Raw genomic sequence first — 27,304 nt, forward strand, 5'->3', positions numbered from 1 at the left:
TCAGTGTCAGAAACAGATGCAAACTTTCCTGCCGATCTTTGAACGCTGGTCTCAACGGTGGAAAATCAAGATAAATCCAGAAAAGAGTACTTCAGTCGTTTTTAGTCTATCCAATGCCAAAGAAGGGGCCAGCTTGCAACTATTTCAGCGAGATGTACCCAGCGCTGAACAAGTTAGATACTTGGGGGTGCTGATTGATAAACGCCTTACCTTCGGACCACACATATATGCCCAGACTAAGAAGGCCAAACAGAGGATAGGATATATATACACCCAATGTTCCGGTCCATGGCACTCACACTCGAGACACGCCTGCATTTATATAAAATGATGGTGCGGCCGATATTACTATACGCCAGTGCCGCCTATCAGCATGCAGCGAAGACTCATTTAATTAAACTGCAAAGAGTCCAAAATCGAGCTGCCAGAGCAATTGGAAGGCATCCTCCTCTTACTCGCATAATCCAGATACACGAAGATCTGAACTGGAGCTTCTTGATGTAGCATTACGACAAGTCAAACTATCCTTTTGGAATAAAATAAGAGGACACACAAATCCACTAATTAGCAAGCTGGGGTCGGAGAGGCCTCGTCATTTCCGCATTAAACTCCCGAGATTGGAGTAAATTTTTGATTGTTGTGTTATGTATGTGGTGATTGTAATTGTTTCGTTCACTTTGGGAACACAATATTTTAAACTTCGAGCGACAGTTGCCGAAGCTTGTTCTTGTTATTATGTATATGAAGTTAATTGTTAAAGATGTTGTCAATGGAATATAACAGATTGGAGTCAAATATAAGCATGACACTCCATATCGATTATGATATATTACCGCACCGATCCGCACATCATAAAGCATCATCTCGAGTTTTCACTGAATCTCTAACCTTGCTTGGCCGATTCGATCTGCAACGCGACGAACTGTGTAGCATACGCACAGGTTTGCACCGCACGTTCATAGGCATTCAGGGGCAGACAGTTGTCATGACGGCACTGGAGGAGATTCAGCTCTTTCTCATTTTTTGGTGATTGCTGCTAAATAGCAATCAATCCTTTCTTTCTTTCTTTCGTTGGCTCTGGTTTCTGTTCTCGTTTCTCACTGGCTGTTTGGTTCCAAAATCTTGTTTGGTAAGTGTCTGTTTTGAGGCTTTGACTCTCCTTCACGTGCAAAGTGCAGCTTCCACACTCACTCGCCGATTGCAAAGTAGTGCAAGGGAAGTGATGCATAAAGGGCTCCCCCAACTGTCCCTAGAGATGTCAGAGCCAGAGGCCGGAACAAGCTTGAAAACCCAAATTCCCGAAGCTCTTCCATGGATTCCCGCGATCGATCTAGGTCACCAATTACCAACAAAAAGCAGAAACTTCCAGAGCGAACAGACTCCAGACAGAACAAGACCGAAGTAAACCCACAGACACCAGTGCTATACAACTTCCTTCTTTCGAACTACGACACCAAATACAATACAGCAAAACATGTGTTCCAACAAACATCTTAATATGTGCCAAGGGCACAAATTTCACAGATACTGTTCACCCGTAATGGCATCATATTGAAATCACCAGATCCAGACTTTGCAAAACTAATTAGAAAGAAAGCTTCTTTTGAAATTTATGGAGCAAAAGCAAACATCCAAACACTGAATGCTTCCACTCAAAAACAAAAACCACCACCACATAAATCCCCACTACTATCAGTTGTCATTAGGGGTGTAGAACCTAGCCTAACAGACGAAGAGATCTTTGAGGAACTGGAATGCGAAGGTCTACAAATCAGCAAATGTATCCGTATTCGCAATAACAATGGACCCACATACATGGTGCGGGTCCTAACAGACTCACAAAATGCTGTAGACACCCTACTACACAGTGGAGCATACATATACAGACGCAGGTACAAAGTTGAACCATCCCGTTCTCAACAACCTCTTCCATTGCGGTGCGAAAAATGCCAACAGTATAACAAGCACACTACTGCTGCATGTCCAAACCGAGATAAATGCGGATACTGTTCAGGACCCCATTCAACCAAAGAATGTTAAAACCAAACTGCTCCACCAAAATGTGTCACATGTACGGAAAACCATCCTACATACAGTTACAAATGCAAAGCCAAGCCAAGCCAAGCCAGATGCAATACCTGAACACCCTGACCTAAGAGTTCCCCTGCGCACCAATGACACTGCTACAGAACCTGACAACTCACTACGACATCCAGTAACAGTGGAAGATCTAATACGTTTCTTCACACTGACTCTCCAAAATGTGCACCCATTTTTAAGAACGCACATATTAACCCAAGTAACAGCATCTGCAAAAACCATTTTCAACTTGCAACTCCATGCAACATACTCTGGTCCTCATGTGCATTTCCACTTATCCCACTTGGAAACTGCGGTTTAAGGTTTTGAATATGGCAGTACGGAATATGTATAATTTTCTATTTTAAAATATCCGATCCGTTTCTAAACGAAAAGCTTTATTGCAATACCTGCTTTGCGCTAAACGAAACCTATCTGGCTCCAAAAATGATCTGTCATATTCCACCATACAACATCTTATGCCACGCCACGATGGTCCGCCGGGCTTAAGAGTAAACGGCGGCACAGCAATTGGAGTAGATAGAAAATTACCATATCGAACAGTTACCTTCCCACCAAACTTCCACTTGCCAGAACATACTGCTAGTACCATCTACTTTCCATCCCGGGTCGTTACATTTGCTACCATCTATGTAAGACCAGGAGAGACTATTCCATACCAATTCTTTCAACATATCAAAACCCTTAGCAAACATTATATCATAGCAGCGGACATCAATTATCATAGTCGTAGCATGCAAGACAAAACAAACTTTTACAATTTCTGGACCAAAACACTACAGCAGAATTCCATGTACTGCCCAGAGCCACACGTCCCATAAGTAACACTACCCCTGACGTTGTTATAACATCAACATCTCTTAGTGCCTGTTTGAACATATTTTTGCTGGATTCCATCGGCAGTGACCATGACCCAGTGAAAATCACCTTAAATCTTGGTAACCGCAATACGAGCAGTACAATACAACCTCGAAAAATCTGGTGTTACAACAAAGCGAACTGGGAGGCATATAGTGCAAAGCTACAGCAAGCATTTTCTGACCCACTTCCACCACCAAACAATTCAGAGGAACTCGATACGGCGGTGGAACATCTTACGGCACAGATTACCAGTGCGGCAACCACTAACATACCTACGACCACTCTCAATAGTTACAAACCAAAGCTACCTCCCAAAATCTTCACCTAATCACAGCATCACGACGAGCATACAGGGACTACCTCCAGACCAGAAATCCTGAATCCCTTAACTTACACCGTCAATGGCTGCGTACAGTTAAAAACTATATAAAAGCTTATAAACAACGTCGATGGATTAAAACGTGCAACCAATAGAGTGATGAAAGCCATCCCACAAAATACTGGAAACGTTTCAAGGTGCTCACTGGACAATCCAGTAGTACTCCTTATCTGATAACAATCAAGGACGCAGCTCTAAACACCGACACTGAAAAAGCTTATGCCCTCGCAAATGTCTTGCAAGACACTTTCAATCCAAAACCACAACTAGCTCCAAATCTCCGCCTCCAGACCAAAATTGACAGAGTCACCAACCCTAATAACAGGCAACTGCGACCCAGTAATACGCACACTATTGATCCTACTAATGCTCTAACTGTTCCTATCACAACAGACGATATTATCAATACTGTGCGTAGGAAGAGAAACACTGCTCCCGGATTGGACAATATCACATACGTATTGATCAAACAGGCCCCGCTTGCATTGCTGTCCTTTCTGGCTATTATCTACAATTTTATCCTCCGCACAGGACACTACTCGGCAGACTGGAAGATTTCGAAGGTTCTAATGTTCCCAAAGCCAAACAAAGATAGTACCAACCCCACAAACTATCGACCTATTCAGTTCACATCAACCTTTAGCAAAATATTCGAACGCATCATTGTTCGACGCATACACATGCACTTACAAGCACACAGTTTACTTCCGTCGCACGAAGCAGGCTTTAGACCTCAACACAGTGTCCTTGATAATTTGTTAAAACTAACGACTCGCATCACAAATCACTTCAACACTTCCAAACCATCCTGTCTAGTACTATTCGACTTGGAGAAAGCATTTGACAAAGTATGGCATACTGGACTCATCTACAAGCTCCATAAATTCAACCTACCGCTTTCCTATGTCAGATTAGTACACAGCTTTCTAACAAATAGGGTCGCTTATGTCAATGTAAATGGAGCGATGTCATACCCCATTTTCCCTTACTCTGGCGTTCCACAGGGTGCTGCTCTATCACCATTACTCTACATACTATACGTTGCCGATGTGCCAAGAAACCCACAAGTTGCTATCTACCAATTCGCCGACGACACCGCATTCCTCGCATGTTTTTCAACCATCCAAGCTATCAACAAAGCTCTCCAACCAGCTATAAACTCCTTCCAAAGATAGTGTGACACATGGCGTCTCACGATTAATGCTCTCAAAACATAAGCATTGGTGTTTCTACAGACAGGCTGTCGCTCGAAGATCCAAAGGAACCCAACATTGTTAAACATTAAAATACGGGGAACTCCTATTCTGCCTGCCACCACTCCAAATTCCTGGGAGTCATATTCGACTCCAAGCTAACCTGGAAACCTCACTTACTCAACATTGTCAAGAAAGCTACAAATCGGCTAAGGTTACTCAAACGTCTAATTGGAACCTCCTGGGGACTCAACTCCCAGGTCGTCTTACATACCTACAAGGCTTTCTTTCGACCAGCAATTACTTACGGCCACACTGCATGGATATCAGCACCAGATTCATTTTATCATAAACTACAAGTTCTGGAAAGACATGCTCTTCGTTTGGCCTTCAGAGTAGTCCTACCAAGTCCTACAGGACTACTGTATGAACGAATAACCTTTCCCGAAATCACAACTCATATCGAAGCCGTCCGTCACAAATATATAACTAGTCGAATGAACTCGCACCATCCACAACTTCTTAGCACAATGTACGAAGATGCTCTTCACGACTGCCTTCCTACATACCACTGCACACCATTACAGCATCTCTTAACCATGTATACCTTCCTGATATATCCACAGCATCCAGACTATCAGCTGTATAATATCCATCATCCTCCGGAACTACGGCACGTGATATATCCAACACATGCCGCACCATAGCAAATTATTACTTTCCTAACTGAAGTAATTTTCCTACTACTGAATAAATATGATCTAAGTGAACTACCCTCAGAATAAGTAAATATGTACCACTTCAATACTGAAAACACTTAGACGATCACCTTGCAAGGGAAAACATTTATGAAAACAATTCACTTACGAAAGAGAAGGTGTACCCTTCAAAATGGAAAACGAGGACAAGAAAAAATAAAAAATAATAAAAATAAATAAATAATAAAGCATCTACGATTAACAACATGATCAGGGATCGGTTAGTTCGTATGACCTTTCCAGCCTGATCATTACCAGTGCGTAGTTAGAGATCGGTTAGTTCATTGAACTCTCCAGCCTAATTATTGCCTATTTTTGTGGGAGCAGGAAAATGTTTATTATCCATTTTGCCTTGACTCATCTCACTCAACAGGTCGCTAGGTGCCGTGGCTTGCCGCGAGTTGATAGCTTCCTGGAGATGAGTCCTTGCTCGGAAAAGGTTTATTATCGAATGCAATGACATAGGTATTCGTAAGTCGGTCTCTCTTGTGTCACGCATCGTGGGCCAATTATTCCAGGTGGAAGCCGTAAGTCTGGAACGGACAAACGGTACCAATTGAGCCTATACGGTGGTTAGGTGATTGCGAGGAACCTTTTGGTTGAACACGTTGAGTGGAGCAGACATACGACTTACACTATTTTCTTGAAACTGTTTTCCCTTATTACCTTCATCCTTCCTCTTCGTGGTTGTCTTGGGCTCTACAATTAGTTTGGAATTGCTTCATTGGATTGAGTTCTCAGTTGGTTTGAGTTTGTGCCTTTTTCCCCATAGGATTTGCGTTTGTTCCATTGGATCATATAACAACTATCGGTTGTAGTCTTCTGATGCATCATGGTCTTCCTGCAACGCTGCTACGACAGCGAGAAGGGGTGAAAACCTTCACCGGAGGTACCAAACGGACGGACGGTCCAAACTCCGAGACGATGCTCGATTTACGAAGTACCAATGATCCAATGCAAACGTCCAGCTATTCCACCAAACACCGACGTCGCAATTCCTATGAAGGATTACCTCAACGACAACGATCTCGATCACCAATAAAACGAGATGCAGCAAGTACAGCACATGCAGACCAACTAAAATCCAAACAGCAGGATACCAGCTTATATAACTTCCTGCTCACCAACTTTGATGCCAAATACAAGACGCCAAAACATATCCTAAATCAAATCCTAAAATATGTGCCAAGAGCTTCAGTTAATGAAATAGTCTTCACCAGAAACGGAATAATTATTAAATCTACCGATCCACACTTCTCCACCATTATCAGAGACAAGGCCTCCTACCAAATTTTTGGTACAAATTCCAATATGAAGCCACTAACCTCTACATGTCCAAAGCAACCTCCTCCGCCTAAACGAGCACCAATGCTATCAGTGGTGATTCGGGGTGTGCCCCCTAAATACACCGACGCAGAAATCGCTGAAGAAATTCAAGCTGAAGGACACACCATCCACAAGTGCATGAGAATTCGAAATGACAACGGACCAACCTGTATGGTTCGCATACTGACAGTAGATAAAGATACCGTGGACGAATTATTGCACAATGGAGCCTATATATATTGTCGAAAGCACAGAGTCGAACCTTCCAGGACGTCAACATCACTGCCAGTGCGCTGTGAACGTTGTCAAACATACAATCGGCACACTACAACCAACTGTCCGAATTCAGCCATTTGTGGATACTGTTCTGGGCCACATTTTACCAACACTTGTACAAACATCCAGAACCCGCCTAAATGCAACACATGCTCTGAAGGACATCCTACTTACAGCTATAAATGACAAGCCAGACCTAACCCAGAACCAAATCACCCCGAGCTGGTTGTTCCCATCCGAACTATAGATAGCTCAACCAAACCGACAAATTCACTAATGGACCCAATCACCGTTGAGGATCTGCTACGATTCTTTACTATTACAACTCAAAACATCCAGTCATTTCTGTGCTCACATATTCTGGACCAAGTCATACTCGCTGCAAAAACACTTTTCAAACTACAGTTACATGCTACGTATACGGGACCACATGTCCATTTCAATATCAACCCTCTTGAATTCACAACTACATTCTAAAGCAGCTTTCAGACTCTTCATAACAATCATGGGTTATTCTTTTCTCTTTTTAAATATTCGCTCATTAACAAAACACAAAAGCTTATGTTCTTTTCCTGCAAGACAGTTTCAAATATCAGCTTTCGCTCTCAACGAAGCATTCTTAACGCCAAAACTCAAACCCAAGATCAGCAGATATACTATGATTCGACATGATGGGCCAACGGAAGCTCAACGTGCAAATGGAGGGACTGCAATTGGCTTTCGAAAATCATATCCTCATAGAGAACACACATTACCACCGCATTTTAACCTGCCGGAATACAGCATAGCAACAATATATCTGAGGCACAGGAGCATTACCCTAGCAACCATCTATGTTCGGCCTGGACATCTTATACCATACAACTTTATCAATTACATTGAAAACAGATACAAGCATTACATAATCATGGCCGACATAAATCTCCATAGTCGACCACAAGCCGAAAAGCGACAATTTCACCAAACTATAGTCAACTGCCAAAATTGCCATTTCCACCAACTTCCGAAACCATCCAGACCAATCAGCAGTACTTCTCCAGATGTTGTACTTACATCGACTTCCCTCCTTACAAATAGCAACGTGGATGTACTTGAACCCATTGGTAGCGATCACGCACCTATAATCTTTACAGTTGACGCACCTGCACCAACTCCTCACAAACCCTTTCTCATAACGAGGTACTCCTACGATCAAGCAGACTGGGAAAAATATCGTAATGCAATCGAACACGCTGTACAAAACGCAGATACGCCAACAAACGATAGGGATCTGGATGATGTAGTCGCATTACTCACTTCTGCCTTAACTGAAGCTGCGAAAAGTACCATCCCACTTCAAACCATCAATCTATATAAACCAAAATTACCGCCGAACTATCTGAAACTGATTTCAGTCTCCAGGCGTGCCTTCCGAGAGTATGTTGTAACAAGAAATCCTGAAGCGTTACGGCATCATAAACAACTTCTCCGCACGGTACAAAACTATATCATTGCATATAAAAGAAGGAATTGGATAAAAACGTGCAATACATTGGCTGAAACATCCCATCCATCCAAATACTGGCAGCAATTTAACAAACTCACAGGGAAAAGGTCAAGAACTACATATCCCATTATAGTAGATGGGAAATCCGTAGACGACGACCAAGAGAAAGCCAACGCCTTTGCATACCACTTCCAAGGTATCTTCACACCACAAACTGAACCATTACACAAAACAACCCAATCACGTACAGTAAAACGTGTCTCAAACCCACATAACCGAGCTCTCAAACCTAACAATGACCATATTATGGATGAAAGCGAACCTCTAACTTCCCCTATAACACCAGAAGATATCGCATGCGCCATATCTCGGAAAAGATACACTGCTCCAGGCTTCGACTCGGTAACCTACCGACTCGTCAAAGAGGCCCCAAGGACCTTTCTACTAATCCTAGCCACCATATATACCTATATACTACGAACAGGCTACTTCCCGACAGAATGGAAAGTTTCCAAAATGCTGCTCTTCGCCAAACCCGGGAAACCTGTTCACGAAGTATCCTCTTACAGACCAATACAGCTCACATCGACCCTCAGCAAAATCTTTGAAAAAGTACTTGTACGCAGATTGCACCAATACCTTTCATTCGAGAAGCTCCTTCCTGCACATCAAGCAGGCTTCCGACCATCCATTAGCCTCAACGACCAACTTCTGAAATTGATAACAACTATAACAAACCACTATAACAAGTCCTTGCCATCGTGTCTTGTTTTATTCGATCTGGAAAAGGCGTTTGACAAAGTATGGCATTCGGGATTAATATATAAACTACACAAATTCCAACTTCCACAATGCTACATTCGCCTTATCCATTCGTTCCTGGCATACATCTCTCTGAACTCGGCAACATCCAATCCAATCTTCTTGCACACAGGAGTCCCGCAGGGGTCTGTTTTGTCGCCGCTGTTATATTTAATGTATGTAACAGATATGCCGACCATGGATAACAACACACACGTATTCCAATTTGCAGATGACACTGCTTTTCTAACTCTTGGAAAAACAGTTCAATCAATTAATAAAACAATCCAAAATGCCGTAGACTCCTTTATTCGCTGGTGCAATCAATGGAAACTATCAATAAACTCTACAAAAACTCCGGCAGTAGTTTTCCTACCTCCCCACTGTCGCTCCAAAGTACACCGAAACCCCAAACTCTTGGAGATTAAAATAGAGGGGAAACGCATTTTACCTTCAAATCACGTAACATACCTTGGTGTTACCATAGATGAAAAAGTGACCTGGCGTCCACACTTAGAAAGGATAAAGAAGAAGGTTAAGAACCGTCTAAATCTATTATGGAAACTTGTGGGTACATCTTGGGGATTACACCCGACGACAGTCCTAACCACCTACAAAATGTTCTTGCGCCCAGCCATCACTCACTGACATATTGCTTGGATGGACGCTTCTGCCTCCTTCTACGACCAACTAGAAATCTTTGAACGGCACGCAATTAGATTGGCTTTCCGGATTAAATTACCTTATCTCACAGTATTACTGTATGACAGAATTTCCTTCCCGACTATTTTGTATCACATCGAGAGCCTTCGTCAACGATACATAAACAAAGCCATGATATCCGAAAACCCGGTATTCTGGAATTCCATTCATCTTGATATCCGACATGATGCAGCACCTACACATATGTATACGCCATTACAACACCTGCTCACCATGTACTCATGTTATCTAGATGATCTAGACCCACAGAAACACGAGTACGATATATATCATCCATCGCAGTTATCACGCCATATTTATCCCACCCCTACAGCCTAAGCAGAACCAACAATACTCCGACTCCAAATATCGAAATCCATATTTACATTCTTCTCAACCAAGCCCAAAAGTAAGTTAACACATACGAATCACCAATCTTAATAGGAAAAGGACCCTGCAATATAAAAAGCACTTAGACCCTCCAAAATGATGAAAGACACATCACTTGCAATGAAATCACTTACCGAAGTGAGGGCATAACCCTCTCAACGGATTAACACTCGCAAAAAAAAAAAAAAAATTGCAATGAAAGATTGAATGCCAGTGTATAGTTAGAGATTGTTTGTTTATTGATTAGTTCATTGAACTCTTAATCCTAACTATTGCATATTTTGGGGGAGCATGAAAAGTTTCTATAAGTTGCAAAGAGAAACTGTGACCTTACAAACTGGGTGTTTGTTGTTAATTAGCCCCAATTGTTTCAAGTTTTGCTATTATGAATATAAGTATATACAATGTACATTACAGCCATATTTATACATACATACATATATAAAATTTAACTTATTATCACTTACTTAGAGCATTGCATTCTGTAAGCTTACAGCTAGTTATGAAAAGCTTGATGCAAGTATGCCATGGCACATGCTTCATGCTTGCAGCAAGCTGTCTGTGCTACTTGGGCTTGTTCAAATCTTGGCTAAGGCATGATTGCATCATTGTCGTTTTATCTTTCTTACTCGTCGCTGCGGTTAACGTAATATTTTTCGACTTTCTAGTGAAATGAAGCAATTGGTAGCACTGGCGCTCATCAGTGATTTTACAATTTATCGATAGAGGTAGCGACGATCTGCATTTCTTTTCAAACTTCGATTCGGCGGAAATTTGACCGTGTGGAGCTTGTGACGAAATTTAGAAAATTCTGATGTAGTTGGTATAAAGGTGATAATGGCATTGTGGAATGTCAAATCTTGAAGACTTTATATTCTAGTTGTGTCATGAAGATACTCGAACCAATTCAGCAGAGGGAAGATTCTTACCACAGAACCGTGCAAGCAGCCGAGGTCCGGATTGCAGGTAAGATAAAATGTAACCTACAGATTAGGATTTGACATTGTATCATTCTGTTTCACTTGTCTGCAATAGTGTTCTTCCACTATTATATGGTATTTATTATTCGTAATATATACACTTTTACGTGGTTTACGTCACGACCGATTTACTATAAAGATTGCTTGTTGAAAACTTACCGATGTATACGGAAAAGGGGTGGGGAAGGAATTTTGATCAGGATAGTGATTTTAACAATGGCCGATTTTGTGTGTAGAAAGCCTTTACTTTAGCTGTCGCCAGCTAGGTTCGTTGTTAGTTCTAAACGTCGTCTCTAGAGGCGATAGCTAAATACACTGCCTTAGATGTAACGTGGGGGGGTGGGGGTGACATTAGTTTTATGTTAATGGACAGTTATTACTTCTCAGTTGGGAAATGATTGCTTAATTTTAGATATTGTGAACATCAAATGAGAAGGATCGCATTTTTAGACATGAAAGGGAAGGGGCTGTCGTGTAGGCGTCGAAGTGGATTATCGTTAAATTTTAACACCAAGGGGGGAAGGGACATAGCTATGTTCTATGCAACACGTTAAGCTAGCTTCAAGGTTGAATGAAATGTCTTGTCATGCCAAGGGAAGAAACTTGTGTCTATGCTATAAGGTCGTAGCAACCTTCAACCAAGCGAACTACATAGTTATGCGTTACACTTGACAGCAAGCTAAAATCTCACTTCACGAGGAATATGACAAGAACAAGCTCGTATGGAGCTCTAGGCAAGCTATGGTAAGCATGCCACAAGCTTGCCCTTGCGTGTTGTGTGGGATTATTTGACACCAAACACATACCTGCATTTCTCTGGCAAGGTGCTAAGACCGAGATGGCAAGGGATCTCGCACCGAAGCATGGACCTCGCCAGACATTTTTGTAGGCAAGATCGCGCCGTTGATATAAAATTCATTTTTATTATTATTCAAATTAAAAATAACCAACATTTATTATAAAGTAACAATATAATTCTAATTTAGATGCCGAACTACTATTAATGCTATTTTAACCATGAAGTTCTGCTCGATACACCGTGTATCCAGTGGGCTGTTTTTCTTCATTTTTTTACACTTCAAATCGTTAATGTATGGAAGTGCATGTTTGTACATAAAAATCTCGTTTCTGTAATTTTATAAACTAATAGAACCATTTATTCTTCTGATTAATTAGTAGAATACGAAAATATGGACTTCCTATCTGGCCTTATGCAGTTTGCACTCAATTGTTTCAAGTACTTTTTTTTGGGGGGGGGGTTCTGCTAGAATGCTAATTAACTGAACTTTATTTATGTCTTTGACAATCATCATAATAAGTTTATTGCTTTTTTGTAATTTAAAATACTAATATAAATTTATGGGCACGTCTTCATCACAGCGGATTTTTTGGTTGATTATGTAATTTCGTACTTGCGTTTTGGTATCAGTTGCGATTTTGGTTATTGTTAAATTAGCTAAGCAGTTATGTACAGTCTCCATCCAAAGATAAAGTTTACTTCGGTAGTGCTAGTGATGCGCGAAAGTTAAAGCTCGTCATTTTTTTCAAAGTTGTTTGTTGCAAGAATTGCTTTATCGAACATATTGAAACTTACGTAACCATATAAATACAGAGCCCTCTTTATACAGAATGCGAGCTTTTTACAATCCGCCTTCAAAAAAGTGATTAAAACGTCAACACAGGACAGTTGCATACCAGATTTTCATAATTATCGATTCATGTTATGTTGTTTGTTTTGCGTCCGCCACTTTTGGCTCATCGCGACAATGGGGGATGAATGGTGAAAACAAGATTAGATGGATGAAGGCAATTAAGGGCAGCACAAAACAAACCCCCAATAGGATTACTCGCCTGAGCCTCGTTACCTTGCAAAAATGCCTCCCATGGCACTATTCCTGCCGCCTTAGGAACAAAAAAATATGATTTTCACTTTCCTTTAGCTCCCTTTTGAATATGAATATGGTATAGATAATTCGAAATGTATACTGACTGTCATTTTGCAGATTCGAGTCAAGCCTGTGCGTGTGCTTTCCTTTGTGAGTGTCCCTTCATTCATTCATCATTTATCTAAATCGCTCATTTGCCAGAACCAGCAGAAAAATTACGTAAAATAAGAACGTTTAAGTTAACAATAAGCGTTTCTAGGCCAGAGAATTCTTGCACAGGCGTGTATGCTCTCTTGAAGAAACGCCTGGATTCCTTAACATACGTATATTTATTAATAAACGGAGTGCACTAACGTAATTGCAGGTGAGACTCGTGCTGGTTCTTGCAGGAAAACGTTAACTTCAAACTGAAGCAGTGTTTTTCTTTTTTTGGGGGGGGGAGGGGGAGGGCGGAGGGGATGCTTTGCTTGCAGTTTGCTACGCCCTACTTTCCAAGTAATCCCCTCGTGCACGTGCACCATTACGCCATCTACGGATGGCTTTGAACCTTGGCAAAACAGCAAAGTGCTGTGTTCCTCTCGTGCCTGAAAGTGAGCGTGTCACACTAAGGCTTCTAAGTTCCACGACTTTACAGTGCTCCAAGGTCAAAGGCTTTGTTGTTCCTCTTGCATACGAGTCTCCAAAACAATAAACTTCCGGTTATTACACAACATAAATTATATACTGTTCATTCAAGTGAGACGCAAACATATATGGCAATACACAACAGCTGTTGCTAGCAGAGGGATGGTAAGAAACCTTACATCGCCTTTTGCGGGCGATGCACAAATATTGGTCGTGAGTTTATATTTTAAGACGATCAAATGTTTACAATATGTGCAAGTTTTTGTACTTCTTTTTTCGGTTTTCTGTATCTTAGGCTAATCGCAATGGTCAGGGTTGTTCAGCCCCGTAGCTAGATATTTTGGCACGCTGAGCAGGATTGTGATTTACCCCTCCCTCCCCAGCACTGACATTTGATGTACGTCCTTCAATATTTTCTTCTTACGCCATGGTTTATGATATTTAAGCCTACATCGTACAAATTTTGAAATGAAGCAAATAAATCAGTAAAAAACAATAATATATCCGACCTTGGTGGCGGAGTGGTTAGCACAACGCGCTACGATGCCATGGTGAGGGTCCCTTCATATCGTCGCGATTAGCCGAAAGTGCCAGAAAAGAGACGCTATATAACCAACATTAAATTAAATAAAGCGAGTGGTATACTAGATTATTAGGTATTAGATTCGTTATAGTAAACGAATGGGAACTGATTCATAAAGTAATAACAATAACCGCAGCGCGGCGAAGCCAGGATTTTATTTTTCGAAAAGGGATCACGGAGGAAAACATGTTGAGACTGTCAGTAAGTAAGCATAATGTAAAATCAACTCGTAATCGAAAATGATTTATGGTAGAAATCTTTTCGTGGCGTGGTCGAACAAGGAACGTCATGTATCAAGTTGAATGGTGACATATATTTTCATGTCGTGGCACCAACCACCCTTCTCCCCTTACCTCTGCCAAGTGTAAATTTCTCAGTCGCATATTCTAACTTTGTTGTCTTAAGGGGAAAAAAAGCTTTAAATGGCGCCCTAGGTTTTAGGCCCTCAGGCCTACCCCTCGCTGCGGGCCTGGGGTTGTTTGATGATTATTAGATGCAGGGGGTGCCCGTTCGGCGGCGCAGATCGTATGCGCAGTTGTCCGTGGATACATGACGTCATCATCGAGAAGCTCGGCGCGGAAAAGGCTGGTTCCTTATGCAAATATTGAGATATTTGACAACGAATATCTTCTAAAATATAGTAACAGGGGAAAAGTTACAACTTTTACTGTTAAGATTCATCCTTTCTAATCAATTTATCACAAAGTTGATTCAAATGTGTAAAATGGTTTTCAAGAAATCGTGTTACGAAGGAACCCCTGTTTTGTTCTCTCCAGGCTTCCAATATAAGGGAGTTTTAACTTAAGCGCGTTGGATTTCTTTTTGCTCTATGTTTTGAAATAAGATTATTTTGTTCTTGTCAACTGAATTCATGCCTAAATGCTATGGAAAGTTGTGAAAACTATTATCAGAAAACTAACGGAAGAAATCTAAAATATCACAGCCTTTCCAGTCGGTAATTGCGTAAGTAAACGAAAAGACAAGATTGTTATAAAAAATGCGGGATTGCCCATTTTTGTGAAAAAGGCATTGTGCGAGATCTAAAAGCAGAACATTTTAATATTGTATGTAAATGTAAGGGTGTAATAAACGTGACTACTTCCCGTAAAATATCACTGCACTCTCCACGTTTCTCTTCTGTCTTTTCTTTGGCGCCGTCAATAGCTTCAACACGTTGTTTTTTTTTTATATATATTTGTCACATATTTGTTTTAATTAGTATTCTGCTCGTTCCGCCACCTGAACGCAGCAGCTAGGGCTCAAAGGGCAGTGCAGTTACACCGGAAGAAGGCTCGGAAATGGCAGGCTTCAGAAGTTAACTCATCCAAATTAAATTAAATAGGTATGTGCTCTCTCTAAATTTAAACATAGTTCACAAATAATTTGATCAAAAGTTTTAAAAGTATCTGTTTTATTTAATAAGGTATTAATTGGTGCAATCTTCTCCAGCATAGCTATAGACAGTGACCACACTACAAGGGGGGGGGGGGGCAGGAGAATTTCTCTCTCTCTCTCTCTCTCTCTCTTATCTGCCCCCAGTATAACGACAAAAATAAATAAATGAATGAATGCTCTTTTAGCCAAAATATTCATTTTTGTGTCGTATGTAACGGAATAATAAACATGATTGCCCCGGGAAAATATGATTTACCCCTCCATCTTTTCTATTGCGCAGTCACTAGCTACAACATATTTTGATTTCTATTGTTCCCACATATTTATTTTAATTTTAGTATTGTGAATCATATTCCACTGTGTTACCTCACGTAGCCACTCCCCCCCCCCCCACACACACACGCGCGTATGTACGATTTCAGTTGTAAGTTTTAGACTAAGCTTGTCAAATGTCCACTTATATCTTTGTATTCTTGAGCCATTTAAAAAGAATCATTTCGGCCCTTCTTCTGGACGATGTTTTCCCACTGGAAGCCCCTTTGCAGTTCGAGATCCGGGGCTATAGCCTTCCCAAGCCACAGTCTCCTCCAAATACTGTCCTGGCCTCATGAAAGAAAAATATATGTATTGATACGAAATATTAATTTGACTTGGCAGTTTCTTTTTTCGAACAGGAATAAGTTTTAAATTTTAATAGCTTATAAATTTACACTAGCAATTTTGAGTAAAGGTTTTACGTAACCCTAAAAGTACATTTAGAGACTGCAAGGTCAACTCTCGATATTTCAGATATATTAATAATTTTCATCACAACGTCTAGTAATAATTATTTGTTACTTCAATAACCTCCTCGCAAATGTTTCTCGCATATTAAAACGTAGATGCCATATGATTGTCATTTTCTGTTTATTTCCTTGTAATGCTGACCTCCGTGGCGAAGTGGTTAGCACAACACTTTACGATGCCAAGGGACCCCAGGTTTGAATCCCCGCCCGGGCATGGGTCTACTTTCCTTTCTTCAATTTCATCATATCATCACGCATCCTCATCTTTGCGATTAGCCATATGTGACAGATAAGCGAAGTAAAATAAACTAAGTCAATTAATCAATTATTTTTTAAAACTCTTTCATTCTTCTTTAGCATGTCACGTTTTTGTTAAAATTATATTACGATTTGTAAAATGAAAATTCTAAAGGAGAACACGCAACTTTCTTTGTAGCGCATCGGTCATAAAGTTTCAGGAATATGGATTTTCAAAATACATTTTTTCACATGTAATTTGTCCCCTTTTAAAAGTAGCGCGTTTTCAATTATGTTACTAATCATTAAAAGGATGCCTCAATACCATCTTGGAGGATGACAATTAATAATTTTCCCCTCCTAAAAGTAATAATATACTTTCGCTCTCTGAATCTCCCATATAAATGCTAGGGGCCGTCTGCTTGAGCCGAGCTCACTCCCTCTCTGGTGACGTCAAGCGTTCGTGCAAGATCGGCAATCTTCGGATGGCTTTACCTAATCTCTATCTACCTTGTATTAGATGAACAAAGTACTACAAGGAGAAAACATGTGCATGCCGTTAGTCGAACAAGAAATCTTCAGTGTCGAGATGGTGAGTTAAGAATTCAACACGCTCGGCTGTGCAAGCTGCGTGGAAAGTTGTCAAAATAAAGGGGGCGGGGGGGCTTTTGAGAAGTTTAAAATAAGAATAATACAAAAAAGTCTTTCAGGAACAAAATGGGAATAACTTTCTGCCCTCTGTGGAGGAGGTAAACATAGACCACCACGAAGCCAGAGTCCGAATCGCCGCCCCCGTGGCGGAGTGGTTAGCACATCGCGTTACGACGCCAGGGGTCCCGGATTCGAACCCTGGCCTGGGCATGGATGTTTTCGAGTGTCTATTCATCAATTTCATCACTCATCCCCATCTTCGCTAATTAGCCAAAAGTGGCACAAAAAGCGAAGTAAAATAAAGCAAATCAATCTATTAATCAAATCAACAACAGTCCGAATCCTATGGATGTGCATTTGTCCATCTTCTCTACTGCTTCTCATAGGCGTAACTTGCCGGGGGGTAATGGGGCACTGTCCGCACAAAATATCCAGGTTTTCATGTACATGTTAGGGGTATTTTTTTTTAAAACGTCCTGGAACCTGAAGTTCATATTCTACCCCCAAAAAGTTGGGGCCCAAGTTAAGTTGCTGTATTAAACTGTAGGTCCAGTCCAGATTATCCTATCTGACTATAAAGTGAACTAGGACAGACTATGAGTGTATATTAAAGCCGAGCAAGTATGTTAAGGCAACTTACATGCTTCACATTATATGCAGACAAGATCATTTGATTATGTAACTTTACGAACAGATTCACAGATGTCGTTAAATGTCAAAACAATTATATCTGAAATACATACCTGCACTCCGAAATCTCCTCTGCTGTCTTCATGCAGTTCTATTAGGACTAGTATATTGTATTCAGGGATCTGTAGGTCGAAGACGTCCAGCGCAAGAAGGAGATTTGCTATCGTGGAATCGTGAACGCCATACAAGAACATTTTTCTGTCCGGAGATAGAGTTTTGTTCACTTTGTCGTGTATATGCTCCACAATTTGCTTCACAAGTGGACCTATAAATAATGCAAAAGAACAATTAGGGCTAAAGAAAATATTAGTTCTAAGGCTACTGCAGATGTTGACAAAACATGATTGATTCATCAGAATTTATAAGTAAGTATATAAAATGTAATTATTTTAACTTCGATAGATCAAAACTTTAATTTTTGATGAATTGGACAATTGTTTACACTTAGTTACTTTGTTTATAATCAGTGTTCTCAGAAAAAAAGTGGAAGGGGTTTCGTAGTGTGGCGTACCCAAGTGGGGTTGGTGAGGGCCATAACACCCCTCCACTTTGGTCCAGTATTCATAAAAAAGGAACATCAAACGCAGTATGCCAAAATGAGGACTGACTACTAAAAAAAGGATACGTAACCCCCCAACCCTTTCTTAAATCCTGGCCACGCCACTGGTGTTTGTGTGTTCGTCTGTATGTACTACGCTTATTCCTATATAAAAAAGCAGACAAATAGTTTATTGATAATATGAATTTTCGAAAGTATTTCGGGGGATTAACCCCCAAAACCCTCCCCTCGGCACGTCCTTGATGCATAGACATTTCTTAAGCAGAGGGCAGTGGGGAAGGGGAAAGTGAGGAAACTACTTCTCATGTGAATCCATCTCCCCCCCCCCTCCCCAACTCTTACCGCTTCTACATTTCTAAATTCCTTCCCAGCGGAAGAAAGAAAAGTGGACAATTTCTCACCAAAATACGATATGGGCTTGGTATCATTACTTGGTAGAATTTGAAAGTTGGCCGGCCCTTCTGAGGTATGAAATTATCGCATTTTCATTTCCTTAATGTTTTATTATGTCCCCACGGTACTCTTACACGTATTCAACATTTATGCAATTTCCCTGCGCTAGCGCCCTTTTGCATAAATAAAAGTAAAAGGCGTCATTACTCGAAGGTTGTATTCTGCCGTAGCCAGTCAGGAGTTAGTGCAGGAACTCGTAACAGCTGTGAACTGTGATAGCCAGGAGATTACATGGGCTGTTTCTCCAAGTGTCTCACTCATGGCACCAAACTCAAACACTTTCTTGGTCATGCGCCGTATTTCATCCTCTGGTGTAAGCGCGGAATGCTTTCGTGGTTAGGTTGTTTGTTAGTTTTAAATCTCCTAGCATGAATGCACCGCATTTAGCCTATCAACGAAAACTTAGCCTGACATTTACATTTTCAAAATCCTTACAAACTTGTACTTCTCGTTTAGTTGATTGTACGATTAATGTACAATGGTTGCTAAACCAAGTGGTGGGGGTTTGAATACATTAAACCCTTCTCATAAGGTAGGTGAGCAAAAGGTAGCCCGTGTTCCCAAGGTGGCCCACTTTACGAAAATCATTAGCGAGCAGATTAGTTATTTTCAGGTAAGTAAGATGTGTACATCCTTGACATTAATGAATGGTGACATATTAAACATATTTTGAAGCTCATTTAATTATCTTCTTGATCATGTAGTTACATTGTAATTTTTTTTGTGTCAAAGCAACGAAACCTATTTTTGTTTAAGAACCTGGTCCAGAAGCGAGTTCGTAAGGTGGCCCAGGCTGATTTCGTTTATTTAACTTCACTTTTCTGGCACTTTTGGTTAATCGTGAAGTTGAGAATGAGTGATCATATGATGAAGGGACACTCACAAAGAACACCCATACCCAGGCTGGGATTCGAACCCAGGACTCTCTGGCGTCGTAGGGACTGTGCCAACCACTCCTCCACGGAGGTCGGCTATTCGTCGTCACTGTAAACAATGCATGTCAACAATCAAAAGTTTGACACCAACAATTTTCTCTAATAAGATGTAGAAACATGAATAGATATGTTTTCTTGAGCACAAGCATCATTCTCTAAGCCAACTACGTATAAGCCGTGGGCCACTTTGGGAACATGTAACGGTTTTGTAATTAAAAAACATAAAATAGTTACAAGAAATTTAAAAATACATACATTTCGTACACGTTATTAATTAGTTACAGGAGTTATTTCTTTTAATTTCAGAAATATGTCTCTCATGAGAGGTTTGTAAATTGCCCTAGAAGGTTAACTGGCCACCTTTGGTTCACCTACCTAAGATAATAATAAGTTTTACCATAATTCCATTAACCAATTCAGGGGTGCCCACAGGGGGCATTCATACGGGGACATAATTTTATAGTTTTGATTGACTTGTTATTGATTTTTAGTTATGGCCATTATGTACAGTTTTTCTACCTACCTGTGGGTGATCGCAGCGACGGGGTTGAAATGAGACACCACCTATTATGCCTTTAGAATCAGTTTGGAAGGGGAGGGGGATGACTTACTGGGGAAACATTATTCATCGTGATTCCGATATTTTGAAAGTGGTGCAAAATGACGGAATTAACAGTTTGCTGCAACACCTTTCGAATGTCAGAAGTTATCATTTACGTAAAGTGTTATTTCAATCAATGTCAAATATACATGTGATTGTCCATATTGTAAACAGTACCTAAAGTAACCATATATTGTTTAAATATGTCTGTATTGTATCGTTCAGCAAATTTTATCTGACCAAAATAATTGAAGTATATAATTCGGCATAAAGGGGGGCGGGGGGAATGTTCTACCTTTGGGGGGATGGGCACCCCTGAACCAACTGCACCTTGTGCTTTGTACGAAAGTATAGGCAGAACAAAAACCGGACTGTAAAATGTATGTTGTCGCATACCAGTAGCTTGCGTGTTCCAGTAATGACTGTCACTGGTTGTGTCGTGTCCACCAACCAGTGGAAATTAATATGCCAGTTATGCACAAACGGTATAACTACTTGGCAATTGTGCGCAGAAAATTCAACACGATATCCAGACAAGTACAACTGAAACGTTAACTGAACAAACCTTCGTTTTTTTTCTTTCTTTTCTGGGAGCGTTTTTTCAACTTGACATTTCCGAGAACTTCATTAACTGCGTTCCTACTACTGGGGGCACTCATGTGAAAACCTGTTTATTGTGACGTCAAGGCAGCTCTCGAGTGTCGTATCTACAACCTCGGCTGATTCACTGCACTGTCAAACGCATGACGTAGGTGCTTCTAGGCAAGCGAACGCACGCAACATCATATTCGTGATGTCTGTGTAGCATTAGCTGTCCTCTCTATAAACGTCATGTCAACGTAAAAGCAGCCACCTCACGCTTTTCCGCAATTACATTTACAGATGTTTTATGGACATATAGGCGCAGCCAGACGTGGGTTTACCGGGCTCTGGCCTCTCGAAATTTTGTCAAATTATACTACTCTACAATGCAATTTTTACAGAAACAAAACTCATAATTTTTTCTTACAGGATATAGGGTGCTGAATTCGAAAATTATATTAACTGTCGAGTGGTATGATTTAACTTGACTTTTCGTTATTTAGCGTCGCTTTTCTTCCACATTTGGCTAATCGCGAAGAAGATGATGAGTTATGTTATGATGAAATTTATGAAGGAACACTCATAAAGAACACCACCCATGCCCAGGCCGTGATTCGAACCTGAGATCCCTTGTTGTTGTTGATTTTCTCTTGTTTGTTTCATGTTGTGAAAGGGAATGCAACCAAAATAATTAACTTATCCACACTCTCGAACACTCCCCCTCCCAAATTTCCTCAACATCCCTTAAAAATTTTCACAAAGACCCCAATTTTGGTAATTTTGGCTATACACTTTTGCTTAGCAAACTACGAACTTACATCCCAGATGAAAAATTATAAACCCATGACTGAAACCACCGGCAAGTGTATGTTTTGTTACTTACCAAACCCCGATAATATCGTTGATTGATTTTTATTATTTAGCGTCACATTTCTTCCACTTTTCGCTAATCGCGAAGATGAGGATAAGTGATGATATGATGAAATTGATGAAGGGACGTTCATAAAGAACAACCATACCCAGGCTAGAATTCGAAACCGAGGTCCCTGGCGTTGTAGCGCGCTGTGCTAACCACTTCGCCACGGAGAGCGGCTCACGATAATATCGAAATATGTTAACTCTTGCCTGAAATTGCTTATAAGTTGATGAAATGCCACGATAACATATTGTTCGCTCGAGAAAGATCAAACCAAAGTTTGTGGTGCAACAACCCTCTACTGCCAAGCGGCTCTTTATCAGGCGACGTAGTGTAAGTGCATAGTGTCCCATCGCCACAGTTTTCTGACTTTCGAGACCAGAATGAAGTAGTTCTTCAGTTGTTCTCACGATGTTTTGGCAACACCTATTTAGTGTTGACTGTTGGTCGAACCCGGAACCTCTCGCCCCAAAGATGAGAGTGCTGTGAATGATATATTACGTACAATTCTCTTTCAAGACCAAAACATTTAATTTGTACACCGACTTTGTAGCGAAATGTAGCATTTCTTACCTCCTTTCAACCTCTGCATTTCCTTATTGTAAGCGTTTCGTACGAAGCTGAATATCGTCAACTGCGTCATCATGTCTGGATACACTGACCGCGTCCACTCTGGCAGACTCAAGTTGAAGAGTTCCTGTAAGGAAATGAAATCAATTTAATACACTGTATTATCATTGCAATTGCGACTTTACAAGTTCTTTTTGGAACTTTTTATTTGGTTTTCGCAGCATCTTGATTCCAAATACCGTCTGACACACTACGCTACCATTTCTAAATTATAGTGAGGTTATTTCCATAATAACTCTGGCTATTCTGCATTTCCAGCTTGAGAGCGAGTCACAATGGAATATCCACTATTTTTAAAAAAATCTTTACCATCGACAAATAACCCCTGCAATTTCCCACGTTCATGTGCGTTCATTTTTAGGTAGAAAATTGAGTTTCTAATTTTTTAGCCGAGCGTTGCGAGCAAAGCACACCTGCGTCATGTGACGTCGTAGTTCGGCTTGTCCTGTCGTCTGCACTTTCCGTTGGCTGCATTTGGGACGTATCTGTGTTCGCTATGAGTTAATAGATTGGAAAAGATACGTAACTACTAAAATAGGAAATGGTTGTTACGTTACCACGAAGAAAATAATATTCTGTAAGCGCTTTACCACAGTTTTCTCTGCCGAGTTAACATTACAAGTAAGATTTTACTGTTGCCTTGAGCCGAAACAACACGTTTTCATCTAGTGAGTTAAAGAGCACAGCAGCCCGAATTTTTTAGTTGGTCAGTGATGTTGATATCACAATGGAAAGTAAAGATTTCACCATTATGCACAAGTACTTGTACCAGATGCCCCAATAAGATATTTCTCAATATACCCACGAATGAAAACAATACGACTTACCTGAGTGTGATTTGCATGGCGAAGCTACATTAATGATAGGCTATAAGAACAATGAAATTGGTCTGTGGAAGCTATGTAAAAGTACAAGTTACTAAAGACATTGTGATATTTGATTACATTGTTGTGCATTACCATGGGCGTACCCAGAAATTTTAGTGTGGGGGAGGGGGTTCAGGCTCTGATAAAAGTCAAAACAGTAGAAATGACAACTATTATAAACTAATAAAAAGTCTTATTCCTATAATAATTTTGTTATATCCTTCCTTGGAGAAGCTGTTCTATTCGGTCCACCAGATGAGCGAATATGCAGCTCAACTATTTTGTTTTTTTTACATTTCAAATACAGTTAGTGTACTGAAATGTATAGTACTATATTTTATTATTTACATTCAAACGCCTTTTTCAAGAAGATAATTTAAGTTAGGGGTAAATTTTGGTCATGAAGTTTATGTTGTGCGACCTCTCACATAAGAAAATCTAATTCTTGGAATTTTGAAAACTGTAGAACCATTTATTCTTTTGATTAAATGGTAAAATATGGTTCCTATATTTTACACCAAACTTTTTCGATCTCGCGCATTTTTTACTTTGATTTTGCTGTTGAAATCATGGGCGTCTAAAGGAAAGGGGTGGGGATAAACGGGTACGTACGTTGCCTCCCTTGAAAATTGGTATCGTTCATTTCAAGTTACAAAAATGCAGAAAGCTTGTTATTTTTATTGTAAAGAACAGGATTAAAAAGTTCATTTAGTTAGTATTCGAACAGAATAGCAACAGTACAAAAATGGTTTTAGGGGAGAGGTCACAACATAAACCTTATGAAATAGTAACTGAATTTCAGTACACTGAGTGAAATGTGAACAAAAAAATATATGATATAACATTTGTACTAGATATTCACTCATCTGTTGAATCTAGTAGTAAAGTTTATATAATAATAAAAAAATGGTTCATTTTTATTAGTCTATAATATTTATAATTGTAAAATAACCATGTTATTTTTATATCAATTATTATTATTGTTATTATTTCTACTATTCAAGTTTTATCATTTCCCGAGCTCCTGCAAAAAATTCTGGCAACGCCCATGGTTGGAATAATATCTAACTGAAATGTATTTCTGTTATTATTATTAACAATAAAAATAACATACTTTCTGTTTTTTGTAACTTGAAACGAAAGATGGCAACTTCTAGGAGCTGGTCAACGAACCGGTTCGAACACTCATATGCATTACATACATTTATTTTCGGCTACGCAAGGAAAAATAAAATAAAACACTGGTTTGTACTCTTCTGCTAAGGTTTTCACTTCTCTGTGTATTCTCCAATTTACAAACATAGATTCCATCTTTATTCTACCAAATTTTCCCCTTCTGTTCTTTCTTCAATTATTCCTTCATGTATCAGGTTGCACCTTTTTTGGCCTATCATTTTCCACAGGCTTCCTTTACTATATGCGTGTCTTTGGAAATCTTCGTTACCGGATTCGCATTAAGGTAATTTTCCTTTTGCATGCCAATTTATGAGTCGCATAAAAAAAGGAAAAAAAAAACCCTTGTATGTTCAGATGTCTTCATGAAACACGATGCGCGACCGACCTGGAAGGGAATTTTGTGGTAAAATGCACTTCAAGCAACCTTTTCAAACAATAGAAGAGTTGCAATTCTTGTTTCGTACCGTTCAACTTCCTTCGGAAGGTCGTTGGGGTTGGCGACACAAACGTTGCAAAGATTCGCTGCTTTTCAGAAAACACACGTGCAATTCCGTATGACGTAACTGCCTGTCCAGTGGGGAAATTCGATTGTAGGAACTTCCGTACTGGGACGGGAATGCTTACGAATAGAAGTTGGCATGAGTCAACACACTTTCCTTAAAGAAGGGTGTCTATTCACTAAGTCGGGCATTCATATTTGTGCAGTTGTAACGTTCGAGCTCTGATTAAGGGATGAATATGTCACTGGTGTTTGTACCATCAACATAACCTCATGTTCATCGTCGCGATTAACTTAATAGATAGAGGAACGACGTTGCTGGACCAACAGAGAAAACTGAATTCCTCTAGACGGTCATATTCAGGTGAACTGAAACCAAAGGTTGCAGTATTAATCATCAGGTCACACTTGATCCCCAAGAAGAATGCAAAATAGACAATCGGGAAGGAAAACACGTGCTATTAAATTCGAAATTGACACACCCACAAAAAAGCCCCCAATTTGCTGGCTTCTTTGTTTCAACATCTCTAATTGAAACTGTATATTGAAGGCTTTCATTTCTCTTGTCTGCCTCAGCGACAAAGCACATAATTTTCCTGCAATTTACTTCAAGGCCTTCCGTCGTTTTTAGCTTGTTCTTACAAATCGTCGAGCTGATGTCCCCTACAAATTTGCAGAGAACTTTACACTCAACATAAAATAGCGTCCAAGGTGAATGGTGCACTCAGGATGGTATTAGTTGTTAATGCTATTATTTCCTAAGCTGGGATTTGAAGCTACAGCAGCGCGTGGTAATCATATTTGGCTTGATAAAATTAGAATTGTGTATGTTCATGTGGTTCGTTCGTCGCTCTACTATACTGCTTTTATACCACTGAAGAGGCATGTTTAAGAAACAGCTTCGTGGACGCCATTTTCAATCAGGGAGTGAGCTAAACAGACTGTCAAAACAGACTTCAATGATTGCTTTCAAAAATGAATTGAACGTTGGAGTCAGCGTAGGAGACTATTTTGAAAGTTTGTTATTTAAATTCAATAATGAGAGCCAATAGTCTTAAAATAATGCTATTAGTCCCGTTATTTTTAGATACATCCTCGTATAATCTCCGTGATAGCCACAGGCTTGTGGTGGCACTTTCTTACTTTCTACTTACAATAAGCACGATGATATTCTAAACATATTTATAAAAGTTATAAAACAAGTGCTTTTACACAATAAAACTTTTAAGAAACCCTGTACTTAATGTATTGACTGCAAAAGTATAGAAAAGATCAAACTACGGAGAAAGATCTAGGCTTACCTCTGCTTTTAGAGTGTTGTACAATGACTGGACGTCATCTGGATCCGAGATGTTCATTCCTGAGTTCTCCGTGAGGTAGTTTAGAAGGTCTCCGTTCATTTCTTGAATCAGAGTCGAATTCTTCGTTTTCAGAAGCTCAAGTTCGTATTTCGGACAGAAGACCCTCACGAGTAGAAGCTGGAACAAAATCACAAAAATGTTTGCAATTAACATATGAACAATATGTAGTTGCTATTCATTTTATAGCGAACATGTTAACGTTTGTTTGTTTTACCATTTGACACCATGTGTGGAAATTCAAGCGAACAATGCAAACTTGACTAGATCTCGATCTGGTCGAGTTTGTATTTCTTGCTTAATTTCTACATTTTGGGGGAGGGGGATAGACTACTTCTACAGACAACAAACCTTACTCGCTACATCATGTAGTCGTAGTCTAAGTTTTAAACTATTTCTTTACGAAGCTTTATTGCACGGGCCTTCTTTCTATTTCCCTGTTTCTTACTCTCTAAAATCCTCTGTTTCTCTATCCCTATATTTCTTGCTTTATTCCTTTCTTCCTGTTTCATCTTTTTCTTTCTCTGTTACTCATCATTATTTTTTAACCTCTTTCTAACTTTGTTTCTTTATCCCTTTCTTTCTGATTCCCTATTCCTATCATTCTTTCTCTATCTCCTTCTGTT

General features: G+C 40.0%; 1 protein-coding gene across 1 annotated transcript in view; it reads right to left on the minus strand.

The window, feature by feature from the left end:
- Positions 1-27,304, minus strand: part of LOC145998471 (prostatic acid phosphatase-like) — a 102,506-nt gene that overhangs the window by 17,299 nt on the left and 57,903 nt on the right. Inside the window, exons 4-6 of the mRNA XM_083134883.1 lie at positions 26,622-26,798; positions 22,723-22,846; positions 18,157-18,368 (exon numbers count right to left, since the gene is read on the minus strand). Coding sequence (XP_082991009.1) covers positions 18,157-18,368; positions 22,723-22,846; positions 26,622-26,798 — 513 coding nt within the window. The remainder of the gene's footprint in view (positions 1-18,156; positions 18,369-22,722; positions 22,847-26,621; positions 26,799-27,304) is intronic.

Source organism: Lepisma saccharinum, chromosome 14, assembly GCF_977018435.1.
Source record: "Lepisma saccharinum chromosome 14, izLepSacc3.1, whole genome shotgun sequence".
Classification (NCBI taxonomy): Eukaryota; Metazoa; Arthropoda; class Insecta; order Zygentoma; family Lepismatidae; genus Lepisma; species Lepisma saccharinum.